This window comes from Lampris incognitus, chromosome 5 (assembly GCF_029633865.1).
Source record: "Lampris incognitus isolate fLamInc1 chromosome 5, fLamInc1.hap2, whole genome shotgun sequence".
In the NCBI taxonomy this organism is placed as follows: Eukaryota; Metazoa; Chordata; class Actinopteri; order Lampriformes; family Lampridae; genus Lampris; species Lampris incognitus.
In genome coordinates this window covers 47,617,395-47,634,627 of record NC_079215.1, presented here as the reverse complement: position 1 = coordinate 47,634,627, position 17,233 = coordinate 47,617,395, and the positions used below count along the sequence as shown (strand labels likewise).

General features: G+C 45.0%; 1 protein-coding gene across 1 annotated transcript in view; it reads right to left on the bottom strand.

The window, feature by feature from the left end:
* usp43a (ubiquitin specific peptidase 43a) overlaps positions 1–17,233 on the bottom strand; it is a 215,999-nt gene that overhangs the window by 31,159 nt on the left and 167,607 nt on the right. The window contains exon 7 of the mRNA XM_056280390.1: positions 4,684–4,858. Within this exon, the coding sequence (XP_056136365.1) occupies positions 4,684–4,858 (175 nt within the window). The remainder of the gene's footprint in view (positions 1–4,683; positions 4,859–17,233) is intronic.

Here is a 17,233-nt window from a genome sequence, read left to right as displayed (position 1 = left end):
TTCGCCAGGGGGACGTAGTGCGTAGGAGGATAACGCTACTCCCCCCAGTTCCCCCTCTCCCCCAAACAGGTGCCCCGACCGACCAGAGGAGGCGCTAGTGCAGTGACCAGGACACACTCACATTTGGCTTCCCACCCGCAGACACGATCAATTGTGTCTGTAGGGACGCCTGACCAAGCCGGAGGTAACACGGGGATTCAAACCAGGACCGCCATGTTGGTAGGCAACAGAATAGACCATCATGCTACCCAGACGCCCCCTGTGGCTGTATTTTAAGGCCTAGCTTCAAGATAAGTGCCTCTTTGCTTGACGTCATGGGAAAATCAAAAGAAATCAACTAAGACCTCAGAAAAAAAAATTGTGGACCTCCACCAAGTCTGGTTCATCCTCAGGAGCAATTTCCAAATGCCTGAAGGTATCACGTTCATCTGTACAAATAATAGTATGCAAGTATAAACACCATGGGATCACACAGCCATCATACCGCTCAGGAAGGAGATGCATTCTGTCTCCTAGAGATGAACGTAGTTCAGCGCAAGAAGTGCAAATCAAACCCAGAACAACAGCAAACGACCTAGTGAAGATGCTGGAGGAAACAGGTACAAAAATATCTATATCCACAGTAAAATGAGTGGTATAGCGACATAACCTGAGAGGCCACTCAGCAAGGAAGAAGCCACTGCTCAGAGACCACCACAAAAAAGTTAGACTACGGTTTGCACAGCACATGGGGGCAAAGATCTTACTTTTTAGAGAAATGTCTTTATGTCTGATGAAACAAAAATTAAACTGTTTGGCCATAATGACCATCGTTATGTTTGGAGGAAAAAGGGGGAGGCTTGCCAAAGAACACCATCCCAACCATGAAGCACGGGGTAGGCAGCATCATGTTGTGGGGAATACATCATGAGGAAGGAAAATTACGTGGATATGTTGAAGTAACATCTCAAGACATCAGCCAGGAGGTTAAAGTTTGGTCGCAGATGGGTCTTCCAAATGGATAATGACCTAAGCATACTTCCAAACTTGTGACAAAATGGCTTAAGGACAACAAAGTCAAGGTAATGGAGTGGCCATCACAAAGCCCTGACCTCAATCCCATTGAAAATTTGTGGGCAGAACTGAAAAACACGTGCAAGTAAAGAGGTCTACAAGCCTGACTCAATTACACCAGTTTCTTCAGGAGGAATGGGCTAAAAAATCCAGCATCTTATAGTGAGAAGCTTCTGGAAAGCTATCCAAAATGGTTGACCCAAGTTAAACAATTTAAAAGCAATGCTACCAAACACTAAAAATAAATGTAAAAAAATAAAAACTGAAATAGATAATTCTCTTTACTATTATTCTGACATTTCAAATTTTTTAAATGAAGTAGAGATCCAAACTGACCTAAGACAGGGAATGTTGACTAGGATTAAATGTCAGGAATTGTGAAAAACTGAGTTTAAATGTATTTGACTAAGGTGTATGCAAACTTCTAACTTCAGCTTTACATATGTTTTGAAAAATGTATCTCCAGCAGCAGATGAGTGATCCAATTACACAAGCCCAGCACTTCCCTGAGCAATATGACAGGTCCTCTTCCTGAACGTAGCCCACTTTTTACCCATCAAAGAGGAGCAGACGGGTGACTACTGAAGAAACGGTTCCATTTGCATTTACATGCCAATGTGACACCACACTGTGTCTTAACCCACTTCCCACGGGCGGCATGAGAAATCAGATTAAAATTGATCTATGATGCATCCTTGGTGTGTTCACACCCAAGTTTTTATGGAAGCAAACACTATTTGACTGCTCTCTGATTAGTGTATTTTAGTGCCAAGTGTAAATGGTGCCAATGATTTAGCAACTTGGTCATGATGCAAATATTACGACACCTGGGTGTCAGGAAACCAGGGAGAAGTTTAGTCTTGTTGGGCGGCTGTGATCCTGCTTCAATGACTGTGGCAGAGAGGTGCAGCCGCACCTGTCTCAAGTCCGTGTAATTGGCTCAAAACAGGTTGAAATAGTGGCCGCCCACAAATGAAGACGGGGGCATGGTGGCCCAGTGGTAAGCGCCGTCGCCTCACAGCAAGAAGGTCCTGGGTTTGAACCCCTGGGGTTGTCCAACCTTGGGGGGTCATCCCAGGTCATTCTCTGTGTGGAGTTTGCATGTTCTCCCCCTTGTCTGTGGTGGGTTTTCCCCGGGTGCTCCGGTTTCCCCCACCATCAGAAACACATGCATGTCTGTGCCCCAGACCAAGGCATTGGCAAGAAGAATCCCCGGGTGCTGCACAGCGGCTGCCCACTGCTCCTAGCTACACAGCTAAGACAGGTGAAATGCAGAGAAAGAATTTCCCCAGGGCCAAGAGTGAGAGCTGAATTGTGGGTATGCGGACTGTAGCGGCTCTGTGCCATCTAGACTCTGCAGATGTCTCGGTGCTTTTATCTCTGGTGTTTTTAACAATGTGTTTTAATAAATTAGTTGATGAACCCTCTTTTAACACCATCATTATCCGTGTCTGTGCCAGAGAACTCCAGGTTTATCACAATGACAAAAATGACCATGTCTCTCTATAGTATGTCTGTGTTCTTGAGAAAACAAACAGTTTATATCCATCCATTATCCAGGCTGCTTATCCAAACTGGGGTCGCGGGATGCTGGAGCCAATCCCAGCAGTCACTGAGCCGCAGGCGGGGAGACACCCTGGACAGGCTGCCAGTCCATCACAGATGTTTATATCCATAAATAAGATTTATATCTATAAATACATTATTGATGTGGGTACACACAACAAGTGTGTGCATTTGGACCTGACCAAACTGCTATTCTGAGTTTAGATTTTACAAAACAGCACTCAGATTTCCAGCTACCTGCCACCTGGTGCCATGTTGCCACATGACACCACACACACACACACGGTGCCATTCAGTCAATACACCACAGCTGCAATCAACAGGCTTCTATAAAAACAGACACTCAAGCTGTTTGTGGGTGCAAGTGGTTGTGCGGGTGGTGGAGCAGTAGACAGTCAGGTTAGCGGGCTTAGAACCATGATGAAAGCGCAGAAAATAACCTTTCCAAATGTTCATGAATCAATTTGGTAGCTGCATGACGGCTGCCTTATAACACCTGATACCTTTTTCATCAAAATCATGAACCTGTTGCACAAGATCTGTTGCACTAGACAATGGCAATTAAATATTTTTTTCTGATGAAAGTTTTTCCATGGCAACGCGCTCTCCCTAATTCAAATTTTGTTTTCAACGTCATTTTTAACGCTAAATACAATGTGAACTTTTCACCCCCCCCCCTATTGTATCCGGCCAATTACCCCACTCTTCCGAGCCACCCTGGTCACTGCTCCATCAAATCAAATCAAATCAATTTTATTTGTATAGCCCAATATCACAAATTACAAATTTGCCTCAGTGGGCTTAACAGCAACACAACATCCTGTCCTTAGACCTTCTCCATGTCGTCTGCCAATCCAGGGAGGGCTGCAGACTACCACACATCTCCTCCAATACATGTGGGAGGATAAGGCTACTCCCCCCAGTTCCCCCTCTCCCCCAAACAGGTGCCCCAACCGACCAGAGGAGGCGCTAGTGCAGCGACCACGACACATACCCACATCCGGCTTTCCACCCGCAGACACAGCCAACGGTTTCTGTAGGGATGCCTACACAGGTAACACAGGGATTCGATCTGGCAATCTCCGTGTTGGTAGGCCACAGAATAGTCCGCCACAAAAACCTGGACGCCCCCATTTATTTTAATGCTAAAGTACATTTTCTGCCACCATAGTTCTCTCTTACAGGGTCGTTCAGCCACAGGAAAACTCTCAGGGTGATATGGCTCTTACTGATGTCATCCATACTATCGGCTGCTTGTAACACTGGTAATCTGGGAGTTGGAAGCTCATATTACTATTGTGATTATTGGGAATCACTTTGGATAACAGCATCAGCTTGGTGTTTGAGGAGTTATTAGTGACATCATTGCGGTCACCCCACTCATCCCAAGATAAGGGCTTCGTTAGGTCATTTTACCAGTTGGTATATTTTACCCAAGTTCTCGTCAATGCATATTTTCGTTCTGCTGTCCTCCCGAGGAGCTGTGACAATAGCTCGTATGCCTCTGTAGTACACTACGATCAGCTGAAAGGTTCCAAAAGTAGCGAGGCATTATAAGGACTGCAAAGGACAGGGACTGGATAGGGGGGGGGGGGGGGGAATCGCCTAGGCAGGAGAAATGATGCAATGAGGATAAAAAGATTAAATGGACTTGGATGTTGACATGTGAGGGCATTAGATGCTGACTTAGTGGAAAAGGATAACGGAGTTTCCACAGCCAACAGCAGCCACAGGAGAGCAGCGGAAGAACTGCCCCTGATGCATGAAATCTCTCTGTATATCATCTAATACAGAGAATAAAAAAAGTATAACCTGAAGTGAACTCTTGATGCAAGTCTGGCACTCGACATAACATACATACTCAAACTTAATGCCGTTATGAAGTATAATGAATCGCAGGGGTAAGTGGGTAATTGACTCTTTGCAGCGGTGTGCTCAATTTAGGTGATGAAGCACAGCTCAGTGAATGTAATGGCTGATATTGAGTCAACAGTGACTCATCAAGCAAAATGAAAAACAACAACAACTAAAAACTGGAAAACTACCAGCCAAGTGAAGGCTCACCTGACCGCCTGCTGGCCGGACCCTGCCGTATTACAGATGAGAAGGAGGACCTTATTGGAGCTGCTCTGGTTGAGGAATTCAGAGGAAAGGGTCCCCGATGGGGCTAACCTTTTGCCCTCAGGACCAGCGGTGGAGGTGGAGTTGTGGGGAGAGGAGGGGAGGCTGTGGTGGTATCCTGGGAGGAGGAGAACACAGAAAGCAAATTTAGAGCAAAACATTAACGGTTCCTATTCCTGCAGGTTTCCTAACCCACTATTCTTGACTCTGTGTGGAGGTTTCGGAGATCAAGGTAGAGACAGAGGAGGGCAGGTTGTAGTGATCTTCTGGAGGAAGAGAGCAAGGAGAGAGAGAGAGAGAGAGAGAGAGAGAGAGAGAGAGAGACTACGTCAGCAAGGTCTGGTCCTAATAATAACTAACCCCAGTTTCACTTGTAGCTCCACAGGCGTACAGAGAGAGGTGGTTTGAATTCAGGGTATTAGCCGATAAGATGGGGTCAGGTGGAGGCAAGAAATACAGTATCTTTCAGTTTTCACTTCCAGACCATCCATCCATTATCCAAACTGCTCATCCTTACTCAGAGTTGCAGGAGCCTATCTCAGCAGTCATTGGGCGGCAGGCGGGGAGACACCATGGACACAGCCCCCCCACACACACACACACCTAGGGACAAGTTAGTACGGCCGATTCACCTTACCTACATGTCTTTGGACTGTGGGAGTAAACGGGAGCACTCAGAGGAAACCCATGCAGACATGGGGAGAACATGCAAAGTCCACACAGAGGGCTACCCGGGACAACCCCCAAGGTTGGACTACCCTGGGACTCGAACCCAGGACCTTCTTGCTGTGAGGCGACCGCGCTAACCACTGCACCACTGTGCCACCTCATTTCCAGACCATTTCCAAAAAAAAAAAAGATACCCTTCAGGGTTTAATAATTTAAGGCTTGTACATTTGTAGGCATGTTTAAATAATGAAAAATGGGTCTAAAAAGACTTAAAAAAATTCCTTTGAGGCACAAAAACCCCAAGGGGCTTATAAAGCTAACGTTACCACGTTAATACTGACAGAATGTAGCTGATAAAAAACCAATTTCACTGCTTCTACAAAGACAGAATGGTCCCAAGGAGCCAGACAGAACTGAAATGGCGAATTGTAAAACAACTGTTGTATTGTAAGAAAAAGCTCCTCTGACGATTTGGTAATTGATGTCAAAGTGTCAAATAGGATCTGAAAACTTACACCACGTCTCTGAAATTTGAAAACATTACTATCTTCATGGTAAAATTCTTCTTTGATTGCTACTTAGTCTAGTGAGCTGTAAAAAGTATGAAGTCTGTTATTACACACACACACACACACACACACACAAACAAACACACACACACACACACACACACACACACACACACACACACACACACACACACACACACACCATCTTGTCTGAAACCATAAAGGATGTATTCTTTTGCAGCATATAGTCATTTGAAAAAGTATACCCTCATGTAAAGTTTTGACTTTTTCAACATATTTCAGCATACAGATATTTGATCTTCAGATCAACAATATTGATGGATAAATGTGATATAATAACACAAATATCATGCAACATTTACATTTTGTAATCCATTGTATAATTTAAATAAATATAAATGCAAATTTTGCACGTGGAAAACTTAGGTACACCCTGGCATTTATCACTATTTCAAATACCTAGAATTAGAATCAGGTGCACCAGATCAGGTCCAAATGATTAGAGCATCATTAGACAGGATCTCGGTGGAACCTGTCTAATTCACACCCAAGAACTGTAGTTTGGTTTGCTCTTTGTTGTTGAAGTGTGTGATATCACCATGCCTAGATTGAAAGAGCTCACCAAGGACTTCAAAAAGAAGGTTAGAGGTGCATATGAGTCTGGGAGGGGATTAAAAAAGATCTCCAAATGATTGGAAATCAATCATGCCACTGTCTGGAAGATCATCTACAAGTAGAGAAGAATTCAGACAACTGCCAACTTGTCCAGGCCAGGCTGCTTCAGCAAGTTCAGCCCAACAGCACACCTAAGAATCCCAAAATTTCATCACGGGACCTACAGGTAGCTCTTGCCACTGTTGATGTCAAAGTGCATGAGTCTACTGTTAAAAAAAGTCTGAACAAATCTGATCTACATGGGAAGTGTGCCAGGAGGAAACCTCTGCTGTCTCCAAAGAAAATCAGGGCAAGACTGAAGTTTGCCAGTAACATCTAGGAAAGACAAGGGCTTCTGGAACAATGTGCTCAGGGCAGACGAGTCAAAGATAGAATTATTTGGCCACAGTACAAAATGACATGTTTGGGGTCATTCGGGTAGCATAGCGGTCTATTCCGTTGCCTATCAACACAAGGATCGCCGGTTCGAATCCATGTGTTACCTCCGGTTTGGTCGGGCATCCCTACAGACACAATTGGCTGTGTCTGCAGGTGGGAAGCCGGATGTGGGTGTGTGTCCTGGCCGCTGCACTAGCGCCTCCCTCTGGTCAGTCAGGGCGCCTGTTCAGGGGGTAGGGAGAACTGGGGGTAATAGTGTGATCCCCCATGTGCTATGTCCCCCTGGCGAAACTCCTCACTGTCAGGTGAAAAGAAGCGGCTGGCAACTCCACATGTATCGGAGGAGGCATGTGGTAGTCTGCAGCCCTCCCCAGATCAGCAGAGGGGATGGCGCAGCAACCGGAATGGCTCGGAAGAGTGGGGTAATTGGACAAATATAATTGGGGAGCAATAGGGGAAAAAAAGGAGAAGACATGTTTGGCAAAAACCAAAGATAGCATTTGACCAGAGGAACCTGATACCAACTTTAAAGCATGGTGGTGGAAATGTTATGATTTGGGGCTGCTTCGCTGTATCAGGGCCTGGCAACTCATCATCACAGAATCCACAGTGAATACTTCATCGTACCACAGGGTAAGTGAGGTTAAGGTGAGGCCATCTGTCAAGAAGATTGAAGCTCAGCCGAAAGTGGACCTTGCAACATGATAATGACCCTACAAATTCTAGTAAATCCACCAAAGGATGGCTGAAAAGAAAGAAACGGAGGATTCTGGAACGGCAAAGTCAAAGACCAGATCTAAATCCCATTGAGATGCTGGGGGGGACCCTCAAACATCGCACAGCTGAAAGAATTCTGCATGGGCAAGTGGGCAAAACCTTCTTCCAATCAATGTCAGAGACTGATAGACAGTTAAAAGAAACACCTACTTGAGGTTGTTTCTGCCAAAGGGGGCAATACCAGCTATTAGAGCCAAGGGCGTACTTAATTTTTCCACATAAAGTTGCATTTATGTTTTTTAAATTATAATATGGAATACCCATGTAAATGCTACATGTTATTTGTTATTATTATATCACCTTTATCCATCAATATTGTTGAAATCAAATATATGTATGATGAAACATGTTGAAAAAGTCAAAAATTTACACCAGGTGTACTTATTTTTTTCACATGACTGCACACCGAGTTGGCACTGGGCGTGCCAGTTCCAGCATCTCCCAAACAGCTGTTGTCCTGGGCTTTTCATGCACAGCTGTTTCAAGGGTTTACCAAGACTGGTGCACAAAGCCAAACACTACCAATATTCGACAATCCTGTGGATGAAAACCGCTTGTGGATCAGAGGGGTCAAAGGAGAATGGCACAAATCGTGCAAGCCAACAGACAGGCCACAACCTGGCAAATCAAAGCCGAATTCAACATTGGTGTGCAGATCGTCATCTCAGAACACACCATTTGTCAGACTTTGTCTTGTATGGGCTACAACAGCCGAGGACAATGTCGGGTGTCGAGCGAAGAACAAGAAAGCATGCATCGAGTGGGCACAGGAGCATCAAGGCTGCACCATTGAGGAGTGGAAAAAGGTTGCCTGGTCAGACTAATCTAGGTTCCTTTCGCATCATGATGATGGCAGGATCAGAATTTGGTGCAAGCAACGTGAGTCCATGAAGCCATCCTGTTTGGTGTCAACAGCACAGTCCAGTGGTGGCAGTATTGTGGTGTGGGAAATGTTTACCTGGCACACAGCCATGCCCCTAATACCCATGAACGAGCATCTGAAAAGCACAGCGTATCTGAGCATCGTTGCTGATGATCCCTTCATGGCTGCAATTTTTCACACTTCCAGCATGAAAACGCCTCCTGTCACACGGCACACCGAATGGTTCCGGGAACATGACAGGGAGTTTTGATTGCTTCAGTGGCCTGCACAGTCTCCGGATCTCAACCCTATCGAGCATTTTTGGGATGAGGTGCAAAGGGCTGTTCACAGCAAGCCTCTGAAGTCGTCCAATTTTCAGCAACTGCGCAATGCAATCATTTCTGCATGGTGCATCATTCCTGCACGACGCATCCGGCATCGTGTAGAATTCATCCATTCTGAAGGTCAAATGAGATACAACACTCTGCTTCAGAAGTTTACCTAATAAACTGGCAACTTAGTGAAAAAAAATACCTCAGAGGCAAACAGCACATTGAAAAGGCCACATGTTCTTATATGTGAGATAATGAGATGGAATTTTCCGGAAATAATATATGCCTTGTGGTAATGCAAAGTGCCGAAAAAGTGTGAAAAGATGTGTTTGATGAAGTGGATGAAGTGTTGGATGAATATTTCCAAAGTAAATGACGCCCTTTAGATACATATTCATTTATTCATACAGCCTATTTATTTATTTATTCATTTATTTGCTTCCACTACACCTTTGTTGTACCCTCCCCATCTCCTTGTCAACCTTATTTTCAGTTTTGTAGTAAGAGATGCACAACAGCACAAGGCTGCAGTCAGTTTCGTTTCAAGTGAGTGTACTGAGAATTTATTTGGCCACTAAATAACACTAGGCACCCTTTTTTTAGCTCACTACAAAAATGAAAAATATAATTACTTTGTTTTACGTACTCACTCTAGTGGTTATAATATTTAATATGTGGCTAATACTACCAATGAAACTATTATTCTGTGAAATTATCCTTTTTTATCTTCTCAGACAAGAGTGGATGTGGTCCCCAAGTCACAGTGAGAAAGAACAATTTCACTTTTTGTTTTTTTAGTTTTCCCCCTCTTTCTCCCCAATTGTACTTTGCCAATTACCCTATTTTCCAAGCCGTCCCCGGTCACTGCTCCACCCCCTCTGCCGATGCTGGGAAGGCTGCAGACTAACATATGCCTCCTCCAATGTGGAGTCACCAGCCGCTTCTTTTCACCTGACAGTGAGGAGTTTCGCCAGGGGGACGTAGCGCGTGGGAGGATCACGGTATTCCCTTCAGTTCCCCCTCCCCCACGAACAGGTGTCCCGACCGACCAGAGGAGGCGCTAGTGTAGTGACCAGGACACATACACACATCCGGCTTCCCACCCACAGACACGGCCGATTGTGTCTGTAGGGACACCCGACCAAGCCGCAGGTAACACGGGGATTCGAACCGGCAAGCCCCGTGTTGGCAGGCAACGGAATAGACCGCCATGCTACCCGGACGCCCCCAACAATTTCACTTTTAACTCCTTCAGTGTAGCAAGTGGAGGTGAATGGGGTATGGTGCATTAGTTACAGGTGTCTGACCAACTGAATTAAGAACATCTGTTACAGCTGTTTCACTGTTGTTGTGCAACTGTATTGTGTGAAAGGGCTTTTTTAGGTGTTGAGTAGAAACCAGTACAAAGATGCATGACAAAATATCACCCTCCCAACTGCGAGCGAGATGGGAAAATCCACTGCCAGTCTCCGTTTCACCTCCTCTCCCTCATATTCTCAGTTGGACACAGGATATGTACAGAGAGAAGGGGGAGAGAGAGGGAGTGAGACAGAAAGAGAGAGAGAGAGAGATTCAGACACTGGCAGATATAGAAAGAGATAATGAAAATAAAAGAAGACAGAAAGGGACAGCAGCAGATTCATGTAACATAGTCGAGTCAGAAAGAAGAAACAGATTAAACAGAGTTGTGTGTGTGAGTGTGTGTATGTGTGTGTGTGTGTGTGTGTGTGTGTGTGTGTGTGTGTGTGTGTGTGCGGTCCTTTCCTTCTACCACCTCTCCAGGCATCTCGAGTTTTCTCTCAATTAATGATCTATTTCTTGATCTATCCCCTTGTCACAATCTTTTATTCATTTATTTCCTTTTCCTGCCTGATCTCCCCTGTCCACACTGTCCGTGATGACTCCAAGCATTTCGGGTCGTCAGCCATGACAGAAGCAGTGATGCGATTTAGAAAAAAAAAATCAATATGTTTCACTCATTATTGCAACAACGGGGATAATTTTTCATTCTGTTTTCAGATCTGGGAAGACACAAAACACCTTGTAACTTTTGTTCATTTTGGATGCAGGGGTGGACTTCCCATCCGCAGACTCGTCTCATGGCAATAAGATGAGGTCATCTGAAATTCATCTGAAAGAAACGGCACTGTACTGAGCAGAGCCAAAACCCGAATACCAGAAAACACTGGCTCCTCTATACGAATACAGATTATTTTATAAAAAAGGTCTTTGAGACAGCGTTTGTCAGGCTAATGTCTTAAAACAATCACATTAAACAACTCTTCAGCATTTCACTGTTCAACCCCCCCACCCAACGTTCAGAAGAACATGCCATATAGGCTAGCTGTATGACTATTTAGTGATTTGCAATGGGAAAACAGTAAAAGAAGAATGGATGATCGGCAAGACTGGGTTCGGCCACATGTGGGATCAGCGGGACTAATCTCTCAAGTAGTTTGTTATTAGGTGAATGACCCCTGTCAACACAATCTGTACACACAGCTAAAAGTCCTCATGAGGCTTTGGGCTTAGCTCCGAGACGAATCACAGGTCCACACAGCAACCAGCCGTCTCACACTCCGTTGCCCCTGACAACAGCCAGCTGTGAAATAACAGATGAGGTTAACGGCAGGCAGACAAACGCATCTGATGCTGCCCCTCTCTTTTCCTCCCTCCTTCTCTATTACCCAACCTCCTCCGCTACCCCCTTCTCTCCTTTTCTTCCTTGCCTTCTTTCTGCTCATCTTCTCCCTCTTCTCTGCTCATTTTCTTCACCCTTATGTCCCCCCCCCCTCCATCTTTGGTTTCTTATTCCCTCTTGTATCGGCATCACATGCTTGACGGAGGCTAAACTTTATGATGGATTTATTGGAGGTGCAATATGAGCGCATTTGAACCATCCTGCTAAAATTAAAGCATAAGTCAAAGAAGATTGCTGTGGATGCCATGTTTTACATTACTGGAGGCGTTTTGCATCTGGCTGCATCAAAAAGCTGCCTCAAAAAGCACAGCAGTGACAACACCTGTCTGGAAATGTGCCTTCCCAAATCTAAACCCAGATGCAGCCCATCAAACTTCACCAGACTATATTCAACTTTTCATAACTGTGGATCAGACTTATAGTAAACTTCTTTTTTTTTTGCAGCGGTAACAGCCAAATGGACACATAAATTACAAGTTAAAATATGACAACGGGGTGCGATGGGTAGTGTAGTGGTCTATTCCATTGCTTACCAACACGGGGATTGCATGTTCGAATCCCCATGTTACCTCCAGCTTGGTCGGGCTACAGACACAATTGGCCATGTCTGCGGGTGGGAAGCCGGATGTGGGTATGTGTCCTGGTCGCTGCAAAAGCACCCCTTCTGGTTGATCAAGGCACCTGTTCAGGGGGGGAGGGGAGGGGAACTGGGGGGAATAGCGTGATCCTCCCATGTGCTACATCCTCCTGGTGGCTACGTCCCCCCAGTGAAACTCCAGTCAGGTGAAAAGAAGCGGCCAGCGACTCCACATGTATCGGAGGAGACATGTGGTAGTCTGCAGTCCTCCCCAGATTGGCAGAGGGGGTGGAGCAACGACCAGGATGGCTTGGAAGAGTGGGGTAATTAGCCAAGTACAACTGGGGAGAAAAAGGGGAAACCCCCCCCCCAAAAAACACAAAAAAACAATGGGGCTGTATTGAGACTGTAGTCGATGTGCTCAAGAATGTGAACCAAGAAAGAAATCAGGATGGTTGTCTTTTCCCCTCACCAGGCCAGACTGACCAGTCAGTCCCCACAGGAGGAAGTCTCACACTATTACTCAACAGCATCTGCTCTGCTGGTTGGCTGGCAGGTGCATACTGTGTTGTGTCACGAGTCACAGGTGTGGAAACAGGCTCATGGCCAGATCCTGCTCTGTCGATACTCACGAAGCCTGTATTCAGTATCTATCGACTTTCTGTGTGGCCTTAGGAGACCAGTTGGTGTTGATGTGGACGTTACATACCAGGTAATTTGAGAACACATACCAGAGGTGCAGAGAAATCAGAGCACAGACTATAACTAGAAAGTGCAGTTTCTGGGGAAACTGGGTAGGCTAGCTTGATGCTTAAGCACTTTGCCAAACATTGCTGAAAAAGCTCAAATCTGAGCTGAATTGGCTGAAAAAGCCGAACTGCATTGCGTTGCTTTACTGTAAATCCTGCAAGCCAAAGTGTAATAATGGCAGCTGGAAGCTGAAGTCACCACCTAAAGAAGCTGAAAATGCTGAAATCTTAACTGCATTCCCTGAAAAAACTGAAATACATTGCATTGCTGAAAAAAAATGGGGAGCTGAAACAATCACCTCCTGGCAGAATTGGGAGCTGAAGTGCATTGCCAAAAGAAAAACACTTTGGAACCTAAAGAGCTGAGAACTTAAAGCTTTTGCGTGAGTGAGTAGCTGAGTGGCGTTGTCTTAATAAGCTGAAAGGCTTAATGACCGCACAAGCACGTTTCGATGAAAAATAGGATAAATACATGAAAGAAGAAACAAAAACACATGTCAAATTTCAAGCAGCTAGGGCGTCCGGGTAGCATAGCGGTCTATTCCGTTGCCTACCAACACAGGGATCGCCGGTTCAAATCCCTGTGTTACCTCCAGCTTGGTCGGGCGTCCCTTCAGACACAATTGGCTGTGTCTGCGGGCGGGAAGCCGGATGTGGTTATGTGTCCTGGTCGCTGCACTAGCGCCTCCTCTGGTCGGTCAGGCTGCCTGTCCGGGGGGGAGGGCACTGGGGGTTATAGCGTGAGCCTCCCACGCACTACGTCCCCCTGCTGAAACTCCTCACTGTGACGTGGAAAGAAGTGGCTGGCGACTCCGCATGTATCAGAGGAGGCATGTGGTAGTCTGCAGCCCTCCCTGGATTGGCAGAGGGGCTGGAGCAGCGACCAGGCCCGCTTGAAAGAGTGGGGTAACTGGCTTAGATACAATTGGGGGGAAAAGGGGGGGAAATAAAGAATCAATTATAATTCTGTTATCCTCTTTCAATGTTGTGTTCTGTAAATTGTGTACACGCAACATCCATTGCACGTTGTCCATCGTGGGAGAGAGAGCCCTCCTCTGTTACTCTCCCTGAGGTTTCTTCCTATATTTTCCTCCCTGTTAACAGATTTTTTAGAGTTGTTCCTTATCCGATGTGAGGGAGTGTGTGTACACTTTTTTGTGATGTGTAGAAGACAATGGTGAAGGGGTGAGGGGAAAAAGAGAGAGTCAGTGAAATAGTGTCTTTATCGTACTGTATGTAGGTGAGTTGGTGGGCATGTATAAATGCAAGTGTGTAGGTGCATGTGCGTGTGAGAGAGAGAGAGATGAATGTGCCTCTGTGTGTGTGTATGTGAAGAGGCAGTGTCAATCCATGACAGATCCTTTTATCTCCACTGAGATGACTGCTTTGGCTCCTTCTCAGGGTGATCCTCTCCTATCAAACCACACACACACACACACACACACACACACACCAACTCATTGTCTCTCACTCTCTCTTTCCTTTTGCCCAGTTGGCCTTTTTGTGAGGGCATCTCCCACAACCCACTCTGTTTTGATATTGACAGACCACTATCATCTCCACCACCAAGGGAACACCTGTGTTTTACCCCCCCCCCCCTTATCGAGCGGTCCCAGGTCGAACATCGCACAAAGTTAGTGGCCAAAACCTCTCTGTGCTTCAATCCAAGTTCTTTCCTATGCACTACATTACAAGGCTTTACAGATTTCGAAGGTGAAGCAGGAGACAGCTGTGGTACTCCGGCACTAATTCATTTCTGTGCTGACACTCTGATAATCAGAAAATGGCTGCTGGGCACCAGGTGTACGCTGGTGTCTGTGACTAAATGTAGTCAAAACTAATACAACCACAACAAAGACGGCAAGTTACAAAGGGAATTCTGGTGGATAAACATTTATGAAACGGGGTAACTAAATTTGCTGGACAAATGAAAAAGCTACTTGATGAATAGCTACCATGGTGGAAAAATCAATTAACATGCGCCACCGAGTGCAGCACAGAGATGAAGATGAAGAAACGAACGTGTTGCTGAAAGAGATGAAGCTACTACAAACAAGGATGGATAAAGACAGTTTAACAGCGTAGTGGACAGCATGCATGGATTCCTGGGGGGGGGGGGACTATGAAAGCTGAACTCAAGAAGTCAGTTAAAGAAATAAAGGAAAGTATTGACCTGGAAATCGGTATCTTAAAATTGCGGCTGGATTTGCTTGAGGAAAATATACCAGCCCCAATCTCGCTGATAAATTTAATCCTGACGTGTCAATCATCATGATGGGCCTTCCTTATGATGATGGGGAAGACTTGAATGAAAATAAAAAGAGAGCAGTTACACTTTATTTTAGGGGGTCGGTGGGGTCGGAAATTACCTAGTAATTTCCTAGTAATAAGGTGGTAATTATCACGTAATTTCTTAGAAAGAAGGTTGAAATTACCTTGTAATTTGGGTTAGGGTTAGCTGTAAATTACCTATAAAAACTTATTACTAGGAAATTACAAGGTAATTTCAACCTAAGAAATTACGTGATAATTACCACATTATTACTAGAAAATTTCAACCTTATTTCTAAGAAATTATGTGATAATTACCACCTTATTACTAGGAAATTACTAGGTAATTCCCGACCCCCTAAAATGAAGTGTTACCAAGAGAGCTACTGGAGATTGGTCTGGAATGTGATCCTGTACCAGAAACTATAGGAGTGCTGAGAAGGTGAGCAAGAGGACCTGGCCCAGGACTGTTAAAAGCCCCCTTCAGTCCAGCGCAGGACAAGGTGGCTGTGCTTAGGTGTAAACAAAAACTGAATAGTAACAACCAGTTTAAAAAGGTTTATTTGAGATCAGCCAAGTCCTATACTGATCGGATCCTTGAGCTCAACTTCAAAATGTTTCTTCAGAAGATACCAGTCAAAAAGGACTTCTATATCTCGAGGAGTGGCCGTCTGACAAAGCGGACCAACCCTGAAGCAACTGCCGCCGCCCGAGCAGGATTACCTGCAGCAGGTGCGAGAGGCTGAGGAGGACCTGCCCAGCTGTAAGCAACATTGTTCCTTTTTGTTTGTCCCTGGCACACTGGAACATTAATGGATGGACTAGCTTGAATCTCAGAATCTTACTATTGCAGACTCTAAACCCTGATATCAATTCATTAAATGAAACACCTATCACACGATGACCAGATTGAGTTTCCAGGCTACTCCTGGTTCGGTAACAATAGGAAGTTTATCTAGAAGTCAAAGATCTTTGGTTGCACAGTTGAGAGCTGTTTTTCTTCCTCTGGCCATTTTGGTGGTGTGATTCAAAAATATTCTAGAGGAAAACAGACTGTGTGAGCTGTGTAATTTGGGTGAAGGGGAAAGTGAGTTTCATTTTCTTTTGTACTGCACAAACTATGATGGCTTAAGAGAGTTAATGTTCCTTGAAATTGCCCGACAAACCCCTGAAATATTCTGGTGTAGAGATGAGCAAAACCCGGAATGGCTGTTTAATTTTGATGTTTTCAAGTCTGCAAACTTTTTTCTCAAAAGCCTGCAAAAGAAGGCAAGATAATATTGTTTAATTAATATTTATTTTGATTTTTCAGTAATACATAGTAAGCCTCTGTCAGTGACTCAGGAGCTTTGTCCTACTCAGTAAGAGGTCTGAATGACAAAGATGCTTTAGTTGTTTCTTTATTTTCTCTCTCTGTGGTTTGACAATGTATACGCTGTACTCTGGTCCTGGCTTGTTTGAATTGATGGTGTCCTGTTAGCCCACGCAGGCTGGGCGTAATTGTACGTGCAACACAATAATAAAATCTCATTCCTTTCTGTGCTATAATTCATGGGGCCTCCTCATGGATTTTCCTCCTCATGTGTAACCTGTGCATGGGAGTAGTGATGATTCACTATCCCCGAGATTCATTTACAAATAGCGTCTAAGATCCTGCCCCTACAATAGAGCCAGAACTAATATAATGGCGGAGGATTCCCTGAAAAGTACAAATCCCCCGGGCTAAAGCAAATTCTCCCACAATCCGTTGGGCTTAGATCTTGATACACCACTTCAGAAAATTACTATCCAGGCATAGCGACGAAAAGCTACTTAACTGACGACTTCCTATATTTAGGCAGCGATTCATTGATCGACTGATGAACGTGTTATCGGCCTTTCCATCCCCCCCTTTTTTTCTCTCTGTAAGCGACAGCATATCACAGTAGAAAACAGTCTTTTCCATTTGCTTGGGCCAGACACTGCTGAGCTG